Raw genomic sequence first — 20,904 nt, 5'->3', positions numbered from 1 at the left:
TATTGTAAAGAAATACAGTTGCAGAGTACGGACCCTCTCACAGGGACTACCCGGCCTACTAGAGTCTGTTAAGGCTTCTTTTGGTGACTCATTATCAGACACACCCTTGTGTGTTTTGGTTTTGTTGTGCTGCAGACATTGGAGCTGATGAAGATCAGAGCTGTACGTCAATATTGTTTAGATAAGCTCATGTCAAACAAGAATAAATTCAGACACGTGTGTCTCTTAGATGCACTGCTATTCTGAAGTTGGGGTCAGTGTTTTCAGTAGTGTAAGACCAGTTTGGCTGCAGATACTAAGTGATTCTAATATGTTAGTTCTGTGCAGTTTCACAGGTTTCAAATAATTAGTGGTAGACTGAATCCAGAACGATGAACAGAACCCTAGATGCTGAAATGTCTGAGAAAGCTGAGTAGCACTGAGAATTACATTGTGTATAATAAATTAATGTTCAGAATTTGTCATGTTTCAAGGCAGAGAACTTCACAAGAAATTGCTGTGTATAGGTAACTACAGCATATTTTTCATGTAATAACTTCTTAAAATACTGAATGCAATGTCTAAAAGCTCTACAACATTGAAAATTAAGTTATAATGAAATGAATATCTGGATCATATTTCAAAAATGGACAAATCTCAAGGCAGATAAAAATACTGTACATAGATAATTGCCGTGTGTTATTTGTCAATTAATACCTTCAGTTCTTGAAATATTAAATAATGCATTGAAAATACCTTTTATTGAATAGATGGTAATATTTTAATCAACAATGTATGTTTTCTTTTATTGTTGCATATAAAATAAAAGTAAATATTGTTAATAAAATGATTCCAAACGTTTCCAAATTTTTGCAAATTTAAATTTTTGGCCTGAGAACCTCCGTGATTAAATGTTTGCTGTAGCAGTTTGTGGCAGAGACTCCTATGATACTCGTCTTTTAACATGAGAAAAAGAAGTCAAAAATAAGCAGCAACAGCTGTGACAACCCTGTCAAGCTCTAAACCATATTCTGCCCAGTGGTTTTTAATATAATTACGTCTAAAATATTGGGTTTCCAGCGTGTATCACTTTATAATTAGGCTAATCGGTGTAAAATGTGCAATACTACAACTACTACACTTTTCATTGCAACAAGCAAACAATACTAGTGTGTTGGCCAAGCAGACTTAAGTAGGTCCACTCTAGTTTGCACAACAACTGCACAGTTCATTTAAAAAACTGTCAAGATGCACCATCTATTGTATACTGTGTGCTCCGTCTCCTTATGTTAGCTGGAGATAAAGCTGACAGGATGTAGGATGTACTGGGTACTCTCTTTTCTCACACCAAACAAAAGTCAGACCACCAACCCCCCGGTTCCTGTTCTTAAACAACACATGAAAGCAAAAAGACCACTGACGGCCAACTAAACCCGAAACACTGAATGTGGATCTAATTTACAAGCGGCCTACAAAAGTCCCTCACAGAACAGGAATGAGAGAGCTATCGAGCAAAATATCAAGCCTGTTCCTTTTTTTAGTCCAGGTTTATATACCACTAACACTTCTCAGCACTTCTCAATTGATGGCATGTTCGTAACCCTATGGCTTCATGGCTTTATTCACGGCTTTAAGTTGGTCATGTTGTTGCTGTTGGAACAAAACCGCATAGTGACAGCTTCTCAGGAGAAGAAAAACATTTTTAACTTTAAGTGTAAGTTAATAAGTAGAATAAAAAATGGTGAAAAAAGTGGTTTTGGTCCGACAGCAATGAAATGGGGCAAATTAAAGATTTATTTATTTATTTATTTATGAATACTTGATATAGGATTGCCTTTAAGATAGACTACTCTCAGCCTGTTATCACTTTATATAATCATGGACTCTGAAAATAGTGAAAACAAGTGTATTATTTTGTTCAGGGTGAGAAGTGTGCAGTGCTATGATGAAAGAGCAAATTATTTGAGAGGGCCATATTGTGTTGAAAAAAATGATCCCTTAAGTCCTTTATTTCCTTTTACAGCATACTGAGTCATCATTGTAAGGTCCAGATTTTTCTATACTTTACATTCTTCCATTTGCTTGCAGAAACTTTGTGTTTATGTTTTAAGCTATAATATACAGTTGAATGCAAATGTTTGGTCAAATTACATGTTTGTTTGATTTTTTAAGTGAAAATAGGTCATTACATCCCCTGCAGGGAACATGCTTGTTAAAAAATGTTCTACAAATTTCTATTTATTTGCAGAGTTTAACATATTGGAAAAAATAAAGCATGAAATCTAAAATGTAATTTTTTTCACAGGCCATATTTTATGTCTTATGTTTTCCCAATATGTTAAATTCAGCAACTATACAGTAATTCCGCATTAAAATGTGCAGGAGTGTGTTCTCTGTGTTCTCTGCAGAGGACGTGTTCACTTATTTCACTTGGAAAATTAAAATGTCGTTTGACCAGGGGCACCAAAACTTTTGCACACTACTGCACACAGTACTGTTCAGAAGCCTCATAATAAGCATTTGAGAAAATTATATGTAAAGCTGTTTATCAGGCCAGTAAGAATGTATTTGTTTAGATTATTAAGACTAGACCGTTTTCAAAACTCTCCTCGAGGAGGTCCAGTATTTACAGTTACCCTCTATTACCTAGTTGTCTAATCAGTCATTCTGAAATCAGGTTAGGGGTTTAGTAATGAATCGTGATGTTGTGATATTGCAGTGCAAAAACAGTGACAGTGTGTGTCACAGACATAAAAATTCTATTGATTATGATATCTAATGCAGCTGCGTTGTTTGAACATCCAAGTTTACGAACATTCAGCACCACTGAATAACTCACTCTAGCACTCCGCCTGCCTTCAACTCTGTCATTAATAAGCTGTGTAACAACATGGTTATAATATTTTTTCTTCAAGCGAATTGTATTGAAAATGTCATTGGAATACAGAATTAAGAACAAAGTTTCATGACTCAGATTGAATTGTGAGGGTATCGTTGTGCCTCTGCTGCTGATGATATGATTTTTTAAATAAAAGAGTTTAATGTAAAAGGAAAACGTTGTTACAGTTTTAAAACATACTATTCAGCCCCCAGTCCACACAGTTTATATATGGAATCCAAGCTGCAAAAACAGCCCATTTTGAATTCATTGTTTTTGTGGTATCATAGATCCGCCTATTCAGCCTACAGCAGTTTAGCCCCGCCCACTCACAATGAAGCTCTAAGGAGTGTTTCAGCCTGGACTGCTTTGTGAATGAGGCACAGGGCAGCCAATCAGCCCAGTTGTATTTACATATATAGGCCTTAAAGGTGTAGTAACAAAAACATCATGACAACAAATTATGACTGTTGAAGTACAGCAAGAAGTCAGGAATCTAACTGGGCTCTTCTAACCAAGATATAAGTAATGTTTTGTATAGATATCCATAAAATGTTCTTCTCTGTCTCAGACTTTTGTATGGTACTGTGTATGTAAGTGCTGGTTTTTGTATTGTACCCAGTCATTCCAGTTTAAGCCTGTCTCTTGGTGCAGCTCTGTAATCTTTATATGTTATTTTGTGACAGTTTCAGCTTTACCTCGCTATGGCGCTGTGGATGCAAATTTCCCAGCAGCTTCCACATCTATCCAACCAGACCCTGAGCGAGCTCTACCCGGACACGTTCCCCATAGACGTCAGGCACTACCTGGCCAACTGGATCGAGGAGCAGAGATGGTACAGTAACATAGCAATTAGCTTAAATAGCATAGATAAGAAATGTATTAAATATACCAACAGTGTCTAATATATTCTTTGAACTGTATTGTCACTGACGTAACAAAACCTGGTCTCATATAGGAACTTCATAGGAAAAGAAGAAAAACAAAACTAATATATGTTAGTGTAAAGAGATTTCATTCCAAGTTCATGTGGACCATTTCTGTTCATCCTTTATCAAGTAATATCCAGACAGTAAAAAGAGCAGTGGCAAATAATGTGAAGAAAAAAACACAAAAACGCTGCATGATGAGGTTTTGGTATGACCACAGCGATACACATATTTTCCCAAGCACATAGTTTCCTGTTGGTCCTCTCACTAACATTAGTAAAATACCTGAACTGATAGCTAGGCTGTGTGATGGATTGCAGTGGTTCAGTAGTGGGCAGAACTCGCCCGTTTTACTGTTTGTTTTTGAGGACTGATAATTTAGGCTTAACCTTTGCCTTGAGTTTCCAGCCAAAAGAAATAATCTTTGATATGAAGTGATGATGGCTGTTATGACAGTCTGTTATGAGTGTCCTGGATTTATGTTGGTGTTGTTTCTCATTGCATGCTTAAAAAATACAGATTTAGGCCATTTGTAGCGAGCATTTCAACTTGTTAGCAAATCTGAAAAAATGAGATATAATTAAATGCATTGTGTGATTGAGCTGTTGGAATAAAACTTGTATCCCCAAAAAAGTAACTTTACAGAGGAAGAAAAAAACCTTAACTTTTAATGTAAGTTAATGGGACAAGATTTTATTCTCGGTCATTTTGAACCATTTCTCTTAGTCCATTCATCATGACTTTTGACACACGAAAAACACCCAAAAAATGGAAATACAACGTTATTTTCCGACAGCAAAATCATATTACGCAATATATAAGGAACATATTGTAGCATCTAGATGAAGAAGAACTGGAGTGAAACATTGGGCATGTGGGCAAATGCTCTTTTATTAAACAGGCAGCAAGGGAGATTTGCTGCCCAGCACTCCTATGACAGCACGGTCAGTAGCAGGACGCCACATAGCCCCCCCTTCGAAGGTCAGACATCCCTGCAACTTCACAGAGTTCGAGTAGAGTCCCTAGGGCAAGCAATGTTTCCCCCGTCCTTCTTTGCCTATACGCCACAATATAATTTATGATTTTATATGCACCACATATAAAGGGGTGGGCAGTATGACGACAATGTATTGTTATCATGGTTCTCAGTAGGGGTGCGGGAAAAACTCAATTCTTAGATGCATCGCGATGCGGACGTGAACGATTCTGAATCGATTCATTCAACGTCAAAAATCGATTTTCTAAATATTTAATTTATATCGTAATGTTGACGGAAGGCAAAAGGCGGAACTGGAAGTGGGAAAGTGCAGCGCCCGGACAGTCTGTGGCGGCACATAACAAAAACACAACTGGAGGAGCGAGAAATCCGACCGGCTCCCTCTGCGTTAAAGCCAGGTTAGATCAGGAGTCACAACACAAATGATAAGAAGAGCCATTTTGCCTTTCAACGAAGTCAAACCACCTTGGGAGCCACAACATTTAATGCCCAGTATGTCTCAGTGTGTGCTAATGTCCTAGTATGGGCTAAACAATATAAACGAGAGCGCAGATTTACTTCGCTCTGCTTTAAGCTTTAGCTTTAGCCGGTTTCCTCCCATCTCCACCAGAAAACTTTTGTTCAAAACTAGAAGAGTTTCTTGTAAAATGTCTCAGCGTCCGGCTGTTTTACGAGGCTGAAGTCGCTTCTCATTCGCCAGTTTCTCGTTCTAATTTTCCCGTTCCACCTTAAATTCTGCCTTAGGCGCCGAATGTAACTGCTGCACCATTTAAGGTGGAACGGGAAAATACGAAAGAGAAGCGAGTTCATTTTCGCAACTTTTTAGAGAAAGACAGTCTCTCAGCAGATTTAACTAACCGCGCTGCTTATAAATGCGAATAAGTCCTCCAAATGTTCGTCTTAATCTGTTTTTTTCGTTCGAGGCCAGACTTCGGGGCTATGTGACCTGCTGTCTGCTGTCTGTTCTCAGTCGTTGAGAACCAGGGCTTTCGCGCTATGCTGCACACTGTGGAGCCGAGATTCAGCGTCCAGTCTCGTGCTGCGTGGACACCCATTGCCACTGGATCTTATTTCAGGGCAACAGCGCAATTTATCGCAGATGATTGGCAGCAGCGTCTCTGAATGAGCCTTCTAGTTCACTTGCCACATCACTTCCATTTGATTTATTAATAAAACATATTTTAGATAATTAAAGCAAAGTATTTGTAATGATCCGTAATGCATTTACATTATGGATCATTACAAATACTTTGCTTTAAAACTACCAAGTCCTCAGACAGTAGGAAGATAGAAATCATGCATAGAGAAAAAAGATGCATCGAGATGCATCGATAATCGTTTTATAATCGCATCGCAGCCCTCTGAATCGTAATCGAATCGAATCGTGAGGTGCCTAAAGATTCCCACCCCTAGTACTCAGTATGCTTTTTTGAGCATATTGTGGATATCGTCAGTATTTACAGAACTCTGAAAAACTGTGTTTTGTTAGAGAGTATAGTTAGTCATGTTTAATTGGATTAAGCACGTGTTAAATGTTCCATACAAATCATTTAGCATTTTTTTATTTGTGTGCCAAGATATTGTGAAACAAATTGTGTATCGTGAAAATTTCTTTATGCAACATTATACTATTTCGTCCATGTCGTCCACCATACATATGTTTAGATTTTACCAATATTTCAAACCAGTATTTGATTGTACTGCAGAGGAGCAGAGCATTTGCGTACTGTCAGCATTTTATTAATTTTACTGCATTTGTAACTGTCCATAAATAAGTGTTACATTTCTCTGTAATATTAATGGAGGTTAACGTAGTTCCGATTTCTACATTTTTAAAAGTTTAAAATATAAAACATCGACATCGGCCCACAATTCCCATATCAGTGCATGTTGCTTTACGGTGTGGTCTGTTTGATGGAGGCACAGCATAAGAATTTGATGTGCGTGTCTTTGTCTCAGGGAGGACTTTGACCTGGACAACGTGGAGCAGGAGCCTCTGGCCCGGCGGCTGCTGGATCAGATGGTGGAGCTCCTGCATGAAGTGGCCTTCCACAACCCCAATGTCGTGGAGAGGGTCAAACTCCAGCACATCAGCCGGAACATGGTACTCGTATAAGATCTTTCACATGAAGCCTGAACACATGGATCGTAATGTGAAACACATTTGTATTGCTTGTGTTCATAAACGACCTAGACCTTTATCTTCTGTCCAGACAAAACGAAAGGCCTCTTATGTTTTGCGTGAACACATTACCTACATTTGATATAAGACAGTTTACTATTGTATTACTTTTAGCATTTTTAGACATATACAGTACTGTGCAAATGTGACCACTCATTATTTAATTGATTTCCCATAAAAACATTTATTAATTTTTCAAGAGATATTTCTGAGGACATTAGATATACAATAATCCACTTGCATGAGAAAAGTCAGAGGAAAATAAGTGAAAAAAAAAGGAGTTTCACGGTGCAGGACCTGCTAGACCACCAAAACTGTCCCTATCAGATAAACAGAACTTAAAGCTTTCATCTTTGAGAGAGAACAGAAAATCAAGCCGCTTCAGATCTGGAAAAAAAAAGTGTTTCTGTCCATCCTTCCTGTGAGATGACAACTCAACACTATGGGTCTGAAAGGATGTGTAGCTGTCAAGAAGCCTCACTGAGAAAAAGAAATAGACAAAAATAAGAAAATTTGCAAATCACTGAACGAGTTTCAGGTTACTTGGATTGTGAGAAGCAGAAAATGTAACCAACTTCTAAGACTGGACTTTGGAAAATTGAAGATGTAATAAGGGCAAACAGTGGACACACAAAACTGAAAATGTCTGATATTATATTTTTGTTGAGGCTTCTGTGTAATTTTCTGTTAAATATGTTTTTGCCCTTGTGCTGAAAAATGTATTACTTGTGCTTAATGGCCATTTTGACTGGAAATTAAATCCAGTAAAAGTAAAGTGGTCTCTAACTTTTGCACAATACTGTACAGAAGCATGTGAATTCTCCATTGGCTTTTATAAAGTACATGGACTATTACGATAAAGACTGCATAATTATTTTCATATATAACATAACATAGTAATTTTTTTTCAGTTTGTTAGCTTATTGTTTTGTTATTTTCTAAGTTTATAGCCCCAAACCACTTCACCTGCATAGCCCATCCAGTCCTGCTCATTGCACCTTTACATTTGGTCACAAAGGTGCAGCCTAACCTGCTGAAACTACTTTTTTTAGAGCGTGTTCCAGACCCAGCCAATGCAGCTGGTGAGGACAGTGAGGGATATTCTGAGGAAAGAGAGACACCTGCTTAGACAAGCGGTAAGCCAATACGTTTAGTAGTTTTTTTAGTTTGTACTTAAACTGAACTTTGTGTCAGTTGTGTATTCGTTCACTTTCAGACTAAAGCTGTTTCGGTGGTTGCTCACTTTTTTCCTCAGCCAATGCAACCCTTCCAGCAAATACCAACCCCAATCAACGGCACCACGCAGCCCCCCAGAGAGGCCAGCAACCATGACGTGGACGCACTGGTGCTGAAAGTGCTGGAGATTCAGACCTGCCGTCAGCAAATCCACCAGCTACAGGAGGAGCTGAACTGGGAGAAGCAAGAAGCAGAGCCAATGCAAGGTACAAAATCTGCTCAAACGCTCAACATTTCTCATTCCACCTTACACACTAATGCTAATACATTAGCCTGAAACTAATATTAATGATGTAATATATTCATTCGTCACATGCTATGTACCTTCAATATTACTCGTTGTTTTAACATCATGACTTATGTACAGTTTTTAGATGAAAGGGGACCTATTATGCTCATTTTCAATGTTCATAATTTTATTTTTGCTATAGATTTACATGCTTCATTGTTTCAAACACACATTATTTTTTAAATCTCTATTCACCCTCTGTCTAAAACGCTATGTTAGAGCTCCTGTGTCTTTAAGCCCAGCCTTCTGATGAGCTCATTGTGTTCTGATTGGTCAGTCTTGCCCACTCTGTTCTGATTGGTCAACTGCCAGAGCAGTTCCACCCTTACATGTTCCTCCCCTGTCTTACAGCCTGCAGACAGGCCGTTCTCTCCTGAGCAGCTGTAAATACCACTGTGGCTGTTTTTCCAACAGCGTTGGTTCTGCAGTATCAGTTTGAGCCAGAATCAGATCCTAAAAATCAGGTCAGCGTCTTCCTGACATGGCTACAGAATTGAACAAATTGTTCCTGGCCTCCAGTAGTTGCTGCGTGTTGTGTGTGAGTGTGCCAAGCTTGGTGGTAGATGGGCAAAAAGATTGTGTTACAAGATTGCAACATCTTATAACAAAGGAAAAGGCCTTGAATTCCAACAAGGCCTTTCTGGCAGCTGAGAAAAGTGGTTTCTGTGGGAGAGAGTTTCTCCCTCTGGTGTGTAATTTAATCCTTGTAATGTTGCAGACTGGTTACATGCACAGAAAGCTAAATGATGTTCTAAAGGAAAGGGACAACCAGAAAAGCATAATAGGTCCCCTTTAATTAGTCCTTTTATGCTGTTGTTTGCCAAAGTTTGGGCACCCTTGGTCAGATTAAATGTTTTCTTGATTTTCTAAGTTAACACCTCCTCTACAGAGAACACACTTAAGCACATTTTAATACACAATTGCTGTTTATTTGCTGAATTGAACATATGAAGGGGGCCATAAAATGTAACCTGTGCAAAAGATATATGTCATGCCTTATTTATTTCCAATATGTTAAATTCAGCATATAATAGAAACTGCACAATAAAATTAGCAGAAAAGTGGCATATTTAAGTTTGATCCATGTAGAAGGTGCGTTCACTTATTTTTTACTTAAAAAAATAAAAAAAACATGTAGTTTGACTAGGGGTGTTCAAGCTTCTCCATACAACTGTATGCCTTGACAAGGTTTAGCATTAATGATTGCCTGGTTGCAGTGGTGAAAATCACTTTTACATTCAGACAAGCTGACATTCAGTAAAATATAGTTTTGACTTTCCTTTGTGGGACAGTTCATTGCTGCCTTCTTTCACTTTCATAAGCAAACACCTCACTGCAGAAAAAAAATGGTCAAATTCAGCTGTACGGGTTAAATCTAGCTGATCTCATTGTTTGTTGGTTATCATATGTCATGTAAAGTGAGATGCAGAATGTTGGCAAGAGTATGCAATGTCAGATTTAGGACGATTCATACTGATGACATTTTGCATCGTTTGTAGGTCTTACTCTAGCAGAGCAGGCAAAGCTGGACGGTTCTTTGCTAGCACTGCCGTTTATGGAAAGCAGCCATTAGAGTGTTATGAAAAATCTGTTTGGCATCTCGCATTTATGAGTGAAAAAGGCCTTTTACTCATCAAGAGGGAATGCATGCAATAATGATTGTAATCAGTAGTACAGAAGAAACACTCCTGCCACCCATACTCTCATACAACAATAAAAGTAAAAAATTTTAGAATAAAAAGTATACATGAATTGCCATGGAGAGATGTGTGTATGTGTTGTAATTTATTTTTTAGTTTTTAAAAGAAATTTGTTCCAGACAGTTTGGGCACGTAAATAAAGGGAGTGTAAATCGAACATACAGCAAACAGCAAGAGTGACGTTGGCTTTATAAGGGTTAACATAGATCGAACTTGTCTTTGCTGAGCGTGTTTCAGCATGTTTGTTATGTGCATGCTAAGCTAAATCTACTACTTTAGAAATCAACCAAAAATATTTTTCGATATGAGCTTATTTCCTACCGAGTAAACTCTCTTTAGTTTGAGTGGATTACACTGAGACTTACCATTTGGATGAGTATGTGCCAACAAAATGTTGAGTGGCTGCCATATCAAGGCTGCAGTGCAAAAACTCGGCCAGGCTCATGCATGTGTCCACTCCAGTGTATTTGAGTGGACTGCTTTGTGGCGTTTCAGTAAAACCACTGCATGTGATGCCTGTAAAAATATGTGTGCATAATACACAGTTGTATGCAAAAGTTTTAAACACCTTCAGTAAAATGATGTTTTTTTTGTTTTGTAAGTGAACGTAAGTGAATACATCTTCTACAGGAAACACACTTAAACCTGACATTTTTCTGCAAATGTAATCATTTGCTGAGTTTAACATATTGGAATAAAATATAAAATGTGCCATAACCTTTACATATGACACATTTAATGTTTTATTTTCCCAGTATGTTAAATTCAGCAAATAAACAGTAATTCTGCAAAAGGGTGTTCCCTGTACAGGACGTCCTCACTTACTTTCACCTCGTAAAACAACACACCATGTCATTTGACCAGTGGCGCCAAACTTTTGCATATGACTGTACAAATGATTGCAGTTTGCCGTAGCTCTCACTGATTAGTGGTGATTTAATACGTAGCTGCAGGCTGAAGTGATTAGCCTTCGTCTGCTGTCTCATTAGGGAGAGTGCAGTGCATGCTAGCCAGAGTTTGTTTAAAAATGACGTTAAGAGGGAATACATGGCCCTAACTTTGTCACTATAGTAATGTAAACAGGCGTACATGAGTGAACCCATGCCTCTGTGAGGTTTTGCATGTCCATGTGAGTCATCAGTATTGTGTCTGTTTTTGTGCAAAACATATAAAAATATATAAAATATAACATCATGAAGTTTGTAGACTCATTAGCGTTTATTCAGAAATCAAGGGTATTAATAGGGAGTTTGGCGTCCTTTGCTACAGTAACAACATCTAATCCTCTGTGCAGGCTTTACACTCGATGTAGGAACGGATTTGATTGCATTCAGCTACAAAAGCGTTAGTGAGCTGTGGTACTGATGTTGACTGATTAATGCTGGCACTCCAACTCACCCCCAAAAGTACTGGATGGTGCTCCATCACTCCAGAGAACACAGTTCCAGAGAACACATTACCTTTTAGGGCTGGACAGTTCTGAGCACAGAGAGTAACTGTTCTGGTGGCATTTCTACGTAGACACGGTTCAAAACGTGGTTACAAACTATGCTCAGTGCAGTTTTCTCAAAACAGTGAGGTAAATGTACTCTGGGTTGCAGAACCATTCAATAGGATGACACAGTGACAAAGATATGTACTGATTTGTCAGTATTGTGCCAGCACATCTTACTGAAACTAAAAGACAACCTAATATGTTCACCTCTCTTACACGAACCACCAATCTAGCAACAACTGCTAAATTTTAGGCAGTATTGCTAATGAGGAGAGAGGAGCTGGTTAGTATTAGCTTAGTAAGCATGCTATCAATTCTTCTCACCATAGAACAGGTTCTATTCTGACTAACAGAAGCTTTACTGACTCAGGTTTAGATGATAATGACTTCTAAGCGATTGCCTTTTAATCAAACTCTTCGGGGTAGTCTTCCCCAAGATTCTTATAATATTTTGCCAGACTTTTTTGCCCATTCCGCCTGACGGAACTGGTATAATTCAGTCTGGTTTGTGGGCCTCCTTGCTCAGACTTTTTTTTACTCCAGTCCACACATTTTCTATGGGATTCAGGTTAGGGATTTGTGATGGCCACTCCAGCACTCTCACATTGTTGTTTTGAAGTGACTTTGGGTGAACGCTTAGGATCATTGTCCTGCTGGAAGACAAAGTTGTGACTAAGTCTTAACTTCCTGGCTGATGTTTTGAGGTGTTGCTTCAGTATTTAATAGATAATCCTCTTTCCTAATGATGCCCTCTGTTTTCTCAAGTGCACAAGTTCCTTTTCCAGCAAAACACCCCCACAACATGAAGCTGCCACCCGCATGCTTCGCAGCTGGGATTATGTTCTTTGAGTTAAAAGCTTCACACTTATAGTGCTGATCATCATGGCCAAACAGTTACATTTTTATGTCATCTGACCAAAGACTACCCCTTCAGAAGGCTAGGTCTTTGTCCTGTTTATTTGTGCCTCTTTTCTGAATGATGTATCTATGCGGTCTCAAGATTTTTATATTTGCATACAGTTGTTTGTACGGATGCATATGGTATTTTCAGTTGCTTGTCTGAGTTGCCTAGATTTTCCTGTACTATCAAGGGTAATAAAGCACTGGCTCTAAAAGTAGACTCTTAAATAAAGCCAGAGGTGCACTCTAATAAACACGTAATTATGACAATTGGCCAATTACAAGTTTCTTAAAGCCATTAAATCAATTTCTGGAATCTTCCAGTCTGTTTAAAGACACAGACAGCTTGGTGTGTGTAAACTTTTCACTCACTCAAACTCTGATACAGTGGATTAAAGCTGAAATGCCTCTAATCTAATGGTGTTTTAAAATTACCTTTGATGTGAACAAAGTAGATGCCCATATTGACTTGACAAAAGAAATGCATGGTCACTTATAATGTGTGATGTTGTGAAATAGTGGTCTGCACGGGACTGTTTTTATCCCGATCCCGCCCACTCCTTTAGCAAATTGGAGTCATTTGTCCCGCTCCTGCTTGCAACCGAAACGTTTTTTCCCGCTCCCAACCCTGCAGTTCCATCAAGGTGAACTGACATCTAATATCTAACACAGTCTATTCACAAATATCGTCTGCTGAAATAACTGTGTAGTCTTGGTCATTAGACTTACTCTGAAGTTCACCAAAAGCCATTTATTCCCAGTAAACACAAAGCAGGAATTAAACCACAGAGCGGTTATTTTTGGTGTTTTGCTGGGCTCAGCAGCTGTGGCCGTCAGACTGAAGGCTCTGCCGTCTCTGTAAGCTGTGAGAATTTGCGTGATGGTCATGTGATTAATTGCTTCACAACTCTTTAGAAAGACTTCATTCATTTTAACTGTTTTATTGTTATCATTTTGAATTGTTTATGTATATGATTTAGTGATTGTTCTGCTTTTTCAGGCTATTTATTAATTTGTGGGATTTCTCCCCATGCATGCTTTGGCCCTCTCCTGCCTACAGTGGGCTGCCTTCCCACCCACTACTGCACAAAACACTGAAAATTATCCCAGACAATTATCGCAGACCTCTGTTGTGTAATATTTGGTTTAAATGTCTTTAGCTTAGGTGTATGTAAACTTTTGTAGGTAAATTTCCTGCAGAAATTATGTACAATGTACTATGTATTATGTATTACATTTAAATCAAGAAAATTCATTGTATTACTTTTTTCCATGGCATACAGTTTTGCGTACAAGACTAAATGTTGTTTTGGAGCAAGCAGTGCATTGTTCTAGTTGTGACTGTAGGATTTTGTATGAGGGATTACAGTTTCATGGCGCTGTGCATGTCTGGTTTTAAATTTACATTTAAGTATACATTCAAACTGCCTATCATGTGGATTAACTGGATGAGTGAGCTGTTCTCAGGAATAGCGTTGGCATTATTATCTACAGGGGGAACTGCTTCTGCAAAGAAAGGAGCTAGTAAGATGTAGACTGTCTATTCAAGGTGTGGGATATATGAGCCAAGTCATGTTACTGCGTGCCTGAACAAAGACTATGTGTTTGTGGAAAATATGCGGAAGAGAACACTATAATAAGACATTTGAGTTTAAATTGGGCAGTGTTTCACCCACAGTTCAGTTAGTTGACCAGTGTATATTATCGCTGTCAGTGGCAGCAGATACAGTACTGTGATAAGGTCAGAGACCACCCTTGTCTTATTTAATTTCTATTCAAAATACCATTAAGTACACATATTTTCAATGTCAGGAAAAAGCAAACAGGAAATCACACAGAAACCTCAACAACTAAATCTGATATCAATCGGCTTAGATTAGATCTGTTAGATCACACGTTCGGTATTCATTGTGTCCACGCTTGGCCTTTATTACAGCTTATGTTCTTTTTGAGAAAGTTGCTTTCAGTTCTTCAAAGAATTCTGCAGGAATATTTTGCCACACCTCTACTCTGAGAAGTTGGTTGCATTTTTTTTCAGTTCCACTGATTTTTTTTCCTAATGTTCTGCATATTCCAAAAATCAAAATGTAAACAGAGTCATTCATAGTGTTTAGACATGAAATGTTCAGTAAAGAGAAACTTACCCACTGACACTTCTTCACATTGGTGGTGAGAAACCAGGATTCACAATTTCTACGACACAAATATAACTATTTTATTTACTACCAAAACAATGAGTGAAACCTGCATGCATGTGCTGAGCTTTTACATATAATGTTAATAATAGTAGAATAGTGATGAAACTGAAAAAAATAGTGTAGTGGTGCCACTACTTATATCTAAATATCTCTCTATCATGAATTTTTTTTTTTAATTTTAGGCAAGAACATTTTTGTGAGGGAGCTTTCAGAGGCATTAAGCATTAAAAGGAGGCACAAATAAAGATATCTGGTTCCTATCACAACCATTGTGAACAATTCTGACATGAGAAGTTTCTCTAGAAAGGATTTCATACCAAACTATCCCGATTGACTTTGTTTACATCTTAATAATTGAATTATGCAGACATTTTGAAAAATAGGTGGATTTCCCCTTTGAGTCCATTTTGTTGTTTGTCTTTTTTAAACTAGCTCATTACACGATTACTAATAAAATCATTAGTGACAGCCTTGCTTAGCGGTAGCTTACAAATAGCCATCAGCAGCCATTAGTGTAGTGAGAGAAACGGTGCTTTCTAAGATTGTGTTTGACTTTGTTTGAGTATGTACAGCTCTTTAGGTGAAGCTTTTCAAAATGCTTGTGTAAACTCAGTTCACTGATAAACTGTGCATGATATACATGTAATGTGAAATGTGTAAACTCAGAGTTGAGGTCCGTTCTGTGTGACGTTTGAGTAATAACGCTGTTTGTAATGTTTGGTTTCTGTGTGACGTGTCTTGGCAGACGGTTAGCGTTGTTCTTCAGCAAGGTGCTGTTGACCTTATATGTTTGTATGAAAACATTTGCCACCATGGTTGAGCTGTTACACTGAAAAGTGGCTAAAGCTGAAAATAAATAAAACACACAAAATGAAAAATTGGCAGCTGTAAAAAATAATGCCTCAAATCAGACGGCACAGGAGGTTTCTGTTTCTCTCACACACACGTGACTCTGATGTCACATTATGCAACATGTTTTTCATTTTATTCCTTCACAGGGCAGAACGAGCTAGATGCCAAACATCCGGATCAAGTGACAAAACAGAACCGCATAACACAGCTGGATTACAATTATCAAGTCTGTGCGAAGGTAAGCATTTCAAACACAAGCTCGCTCTGTTTTAACCCTTAAAGGCAACCTCAGGTACAGCTGTATGCAGAAGTTCAGGCGCTTCTGGTCAAATTACATGTTTTGTTGATTTTATAAGTGAAAATAAGTTCAAACATCCTCTGCAGAGAACACACTTCTGCACATTTTAATGCACAGTTACTGTTTATTTGCAGGTTTTTTCAATATGCGAAAGTTGTTGTTTGTAGAGGATGTGTTAACTAACTAACTAACTAACAAACTAACTAACCTATTGATTGATTGCCATTTTCCCCACTTTTCACCCCAGTTTAATTATGTCCAGTTCCACCTGTTAAGGCAGGGTCTCACCCACTCACACAATACTCTTACCACTAGGAGGGTTCAGGCTAGCGCATGCTTCCTCTGGGTCATGTCAAGCCAGCCATAGCTTTGTTTGAGGAGCTGCCATTGCACCATCATTGGACAGCTCAATGCTTTGGTGAAGATTGGGTATTTTTTAAAACGGAGGCTTTCCTTCTTCATAAAAAAAAAAAAAATCCCATCCACACAAGCAGGGTAGCCCAGGTGGACTGTAATCGCTTCACATACTTGCCTTATTATTACTTGCCTCTTGTCTTGACATTTCAAAGGCGTTTTCCATCTTACGTGATCTCCCCTCAATAGCAGAGTGTGCAGGCCACTTCTTTGACAGCACTGACAGGTGATCTCATTACAGTTGTGTGTGGGCGAAGCAGCTCATTTAGCGACAACAGCGATGCCGTTGACGCATAAAATCCTCTCACCATTTTCCTGCAACAAACCACTTTGTTTTCAAAGTTGTCCCACCAGCTAGGGGTCCATGCAGGTCTTGTCCAAAACCTGTGACGTTTGCGGCAGGGTCTGTGTCTTGGGAGTGCTGGATATAGCAGTGATCTCTGTAGCGCATTCTGGTACCAATGTTCTTCAATATAGTGTAAGAATAACTGCATTATGTGTAAACGCAAAACAAGTTGGCCTGTTAGCAATGTTAAAACCAGCACTATTTTGGCAACGTCCACCAAATATTGCGACATGTAAACAGAGGAGATGAAGAGACACACTCTGACATCAAACAAAGGAGTTGACGTAAACATACTCTTGACGTAACAAGTCAAAAATCGATTTTACCTGTAAACGTGACAGCACTGAAAAGGGAGTTTCTGAACATCTTCACCCTGGAAGAAGATTTGCAAAAGGTCAGTTTTCAGTGAACTAAGGGTGTTTTCATGCTGGAGCTTTTTTCCGGACCCAGGACAAGTTTGGTCCGTTGTGAGTTCAGTACGTTTGGTTCAGTACATTGTGAGTTTGGTATGTTTTGTGAAATGTGAAAACTGTTTTTGAGACCAGGAGTGGTCCAAACACAGATCTTTGGTCCTCCTGAAATCAGAGTTCTAGAGTTTGCTTCCAGTAAACTCTGGTGTGGTTCGCTGCATGTGTGAAAGCTGTCCGCTCCCAGTGCTGCGTGTGGCGTTGTGTGATTGGTTAATTTTGTAACGTAACTTCTTCAATTTATCGTGCTGCTTTCCTTTTCAAGTCTCGCGATGGCTGGAAGGGATTGTTGTGGACAAAAGGTTGTTCTTTGCCTCTTGAGTGTTTGTATCTAAGGAAAATGATAAAAAGCAACAAACGGGTGAGGCAAGTGCTGACCATTCTGCAAAGCTGCACACAGAAAAGTGATGTATGGAACTGCACAATTGATTCATGATTCGGATGGAATTCTGGAGTGTGAAAGCAAACCAGCGATGATGAGCCCCTCCCCAAAAGTGAGTCTAGAATCGGTACTTGGTGTGGACTCAAGTATTCGAGACAAGTGTAAAAAAACGGCCTAAAATGCAGTTTGCCTGTGGACCAAAGCCTAAAAGTCAGGTTTTAAAAAAATATCCATGCACGTGTGGATAAGGCCTTAGACAGTTGCGGTGTTGACTTATTTGCACTTAGAAATACAACAACCAGGAGTGTTCACACTTTTGCATATGATTATTCATATGAATAGTTGGTGTTTTGCTAATGTTTTGCAATACATTTGGCAATAACAAAATAAAATAATAAAATTTCTATTTGTATTTTGTATTTATTTGTAATATATTTACATTTTGTTTGCCACATTAAAAGTAGGTGAGGTAGAGGGTGAAATGAGGTGACACCTGAGGTATGCACTGAAAGGTTAAGATGGTAAATACCACTGGAGCATGGCTCTGCTAATGAAGAGCAGCTGTACTTCTGGTATGTGGATGGAGTGGTTGTCCTTGTTGAGACTAGTAAGGAGCTCATACTTTATGCGTGTGCCAGAACCTTCCACTAATTTATGAGTGTAAATGCAGTGTCTGTGGGCCCTGAAAACTTTCTAAACTATATTGCCGCTGCTGTATCAAAGCCTTGTATCTCCACCAGCAACACCAACTGCTGTTTTCATCGTGTGAATATTTTACGATGAATGGACCAACAGAAACGGTCCAGAATACTAGAAACAAAGTCTTATTCTATTAAAATCACATTGAAGTTAAGAATGTCTTTCCTTCTTCTGTAAAGTTACCATTTTAGAGATGCACAATTCTCTTATGAATAGAGGTGTATGATGATATTGGAATTATATTGTTATCAGAAGGTGTTTGATTGCTTAAAAAAATCACCATAGGACAGATGTTTAGATTTGACTAAAATTTGGACTGACAAACTATTTTATATTTGATGCTGATTTTATGTGACGTTGAGCTACTACTCTAAAATCTCTTCACTTTATTAATTTTACTGCATTAATAATCATACACAAAAAATTTTACATTTCTCTGTAATGCCAACCCGGGTAGGTTATTCCTAATTTCTACATTTTATAAGTGTTTATTATTATCATAAACGTTTATGCATCAGCCTCAGCAGATGTGCACATAAAAATATCAGAAATCAGCATCAACTCACAGTTCCCATATCAGTGCATCCCTAATAACAATAACAACCGTAGATGAAATAAGATGCAGCTCTTCTTGAGTTTGAAATATTTCTGCTGTCAGAATCCAAACATGAAATTTGAAGACAAAGTTAACTAAATTTTTTGATAAAAACTTTTATGACGACAACCAGCTACGACAATGTGAAGTCTAGCTTTTAAAAACACAATTTGTTACTTTGGCAATCATTCAACAGAATGTCTCCTAAATAGCTAGTAATAACTAGTTGAACAAGCTAATGACAAGTTCTGTCCAAATTATTCAGATGTCTTCTAAATTTACACTTGTTAAAATAACATTTATTTTTATAAAATAAGAAGTATTTTTCAATATTTTTTTCAAAATGAAGTTAAAGTTTAAAGATTTTGATTTATCATGAGTTTAATGTTTTATATAAAAAACTTTATAAAAACCCTGTCCCACATTTTCTACCAAAACACAAAGAGCTTTAGTCAAAAGGAAGAGCCTTATTTTAGCCACGCCCCTGTATTTTAGAGCAGAAAGTGAGACTGCATCCCTGTCCCTCATGACCACATGGTGAGCTGTTAGAGACCATTGTTTTGAAGTAAATGTGTCCCAAAGTCTGAAAATCAGTGTATAGCATTGTAAGAATTGTCACTACCGAAACATATTTTCTGCAACTTTTTTGTTTCATTTATATTTGGTAAAGTTTCAGAGGTGTTGTTCTATTAGTAGAGACAAAATGAATTGTTAATAATTTGTTTCAACAAATAAACAGAATTAAGTTACAGTCACTTCAAGCTAAACAACTTTAGGCTAAAAAAGGAATGATAAACTTTTCTAGGTCAGGTTTAGAGATGTGCAGTCTTGCGCGAAGGTCAGCTCCACTCAGTCAAGCTCCACTCTTACTCCACATCTAAAGTGCTTGCTTCAAATAGGTGAGTGTTTCTGTCCATCCTTCCACTGTTAGAAGACAACATAACGCTATGGGTCTGAAAGGATGTGCAGCTGTCAAGAAGTTCTTACTGAAAAAAGATAGACCAAAAAGAAGAATTGCAAATCAAACAAAGAAGCTGCTGGTGTTCTCAGAATAATGGACTGACCACTCCAGAGTCCAGACCCCAACATCACTGAATGTGTTTGGGATTACTTGGATTGTGAGAAGCAGAAAATACAGCTAATGTGACTATTACAGCTCGGCCTTCAACTCGGGCCAAAAATGTCAAAACTCGGTAAAAACATGAGGAAAAGACCCACCTCTGTGGTAATTCTAACTTCTGCTAGTGCCTCTATGGGATTCTAGTATGTTAGTACTGAGCTAATGGCGATTTGCATGACCATTTGTTGGCTGTTCTAGATTGAACACAGACATTTGAAGCTTCTAAAAGACATTACATGTTTTACTTGAAGCTTGTGACAGACATATTTTCATGAATTTTACCATCTAGCAGTTTCACAGTGACTCTTTCATTAGAGAGCTCTGTAATAGTGCTGCAGCCACTGTTTTCTGTTTTTAGCAGCCCATTGATTAGGCTGCTGTTTGGATTCACAGTCAGTAGCATATCACAGACTTCCAGAAGGCCTAGAGTGACCTTTTTTATCATGAAATTGATTCCACTCATTGTAACTCAGATTCTTCTGTCTGTCAACACATCAGGACTTCTCTTCATCGCTTGAAGTCTTAACCAATAGGAGAGTTTGTTTAACTACATCTTCCTATTTACCACAGACAAAAACAGTTCCTCATTTTCTACTGGAACTTAACCCTTTTGTATCCATCCAAAACTTAATGAAACAAAAGGGGACATGCACTAGAGGGAGACGGGTGTGTTCCTGTCTGCTTCTCGCCAAAAGAAGTTGTAATGCTTTTATAAAGCCAGTGAGTCACCTGTGAAATTTTGGTACAGCATCAGTGAACAATGTTGCTCAACGACTCCTTTGGCCCGAAAACGCTCTCAGCCTGAAATGCCAAGAAAAACATGGAGACAAAGGAGAAGAAGACCAAGATAGCAACTCTGCTGTGTAGGATAACTGCGCTATGCCAGATGCTACTTTTATTTTTACAAGGTCACTGCAAATAATACAGAAGTTCCGTATGTTAAACTTG

The 20,904-nt window shown here is 38.2% G+C and overlaps 1 protein-coding gene across 2 annotated transcripts in view; it reads left to right on the top strand.

Annotated features, from left to right (window-relative positions):
- stat6 (signal transducer and activator of transcription 6, interleukin-4 induced) overlaps nucleotides 1–20,904 on the top strand; it is a 56,091-nt gene that overhangs the window by 1,598 nt on the left and 33,589 nt on the right. For both annotated transcript variants that reach the window (XM_036592167.1, XM_036592166.1), the window contains exons 2-6: nucleotides 3,544–3,692; nucleotides 6,743–6,887; nucleotides 8,018–8,101; nucleotides 8,221–8,407; nucleotides 15,782–15,873. In XM_036592167.1, coding sequence (XP_036448060.1) covers nucleotides 3,562–3,692; nucleotides 6,743–6,887; nucleotides 8,018–8,101; nucleotides 8,221–8,407; nucleotides 15,782–15,873 — 639 coding nt within the window. In that variant the 5' untranslated portion in view covers nucleotides 3,544–3,561. The remainder of the gene's footprint in view (nucleotides 1–3,543; nucleotides 3,693–6,742; nucleotides 6,888–8,017; nucleotides 8,102–8,220; nucleotides 8,408–15,781; nucleotides 15,874–20,904) is intronic.

Source organism: Colossoma macropomum, unplaced genomic scaffold (assembly GCF_904425465.1).
Source record: "Colossoma macropomum unplaced genomic scaffold, Colossoma_macropomum, whole genome shotgun sequence".
Lineage (NCBI taxonomy): Eukaryota > Metazoa > Chordata > Actinopteri > Characiformes > Serrasalmidae > Colossoma > Colossoma macropomum.
Note: the sequence above shows the minus strand (reverse complement) of the source record. Positions and strands in the feature narration are given on the sequence as shown.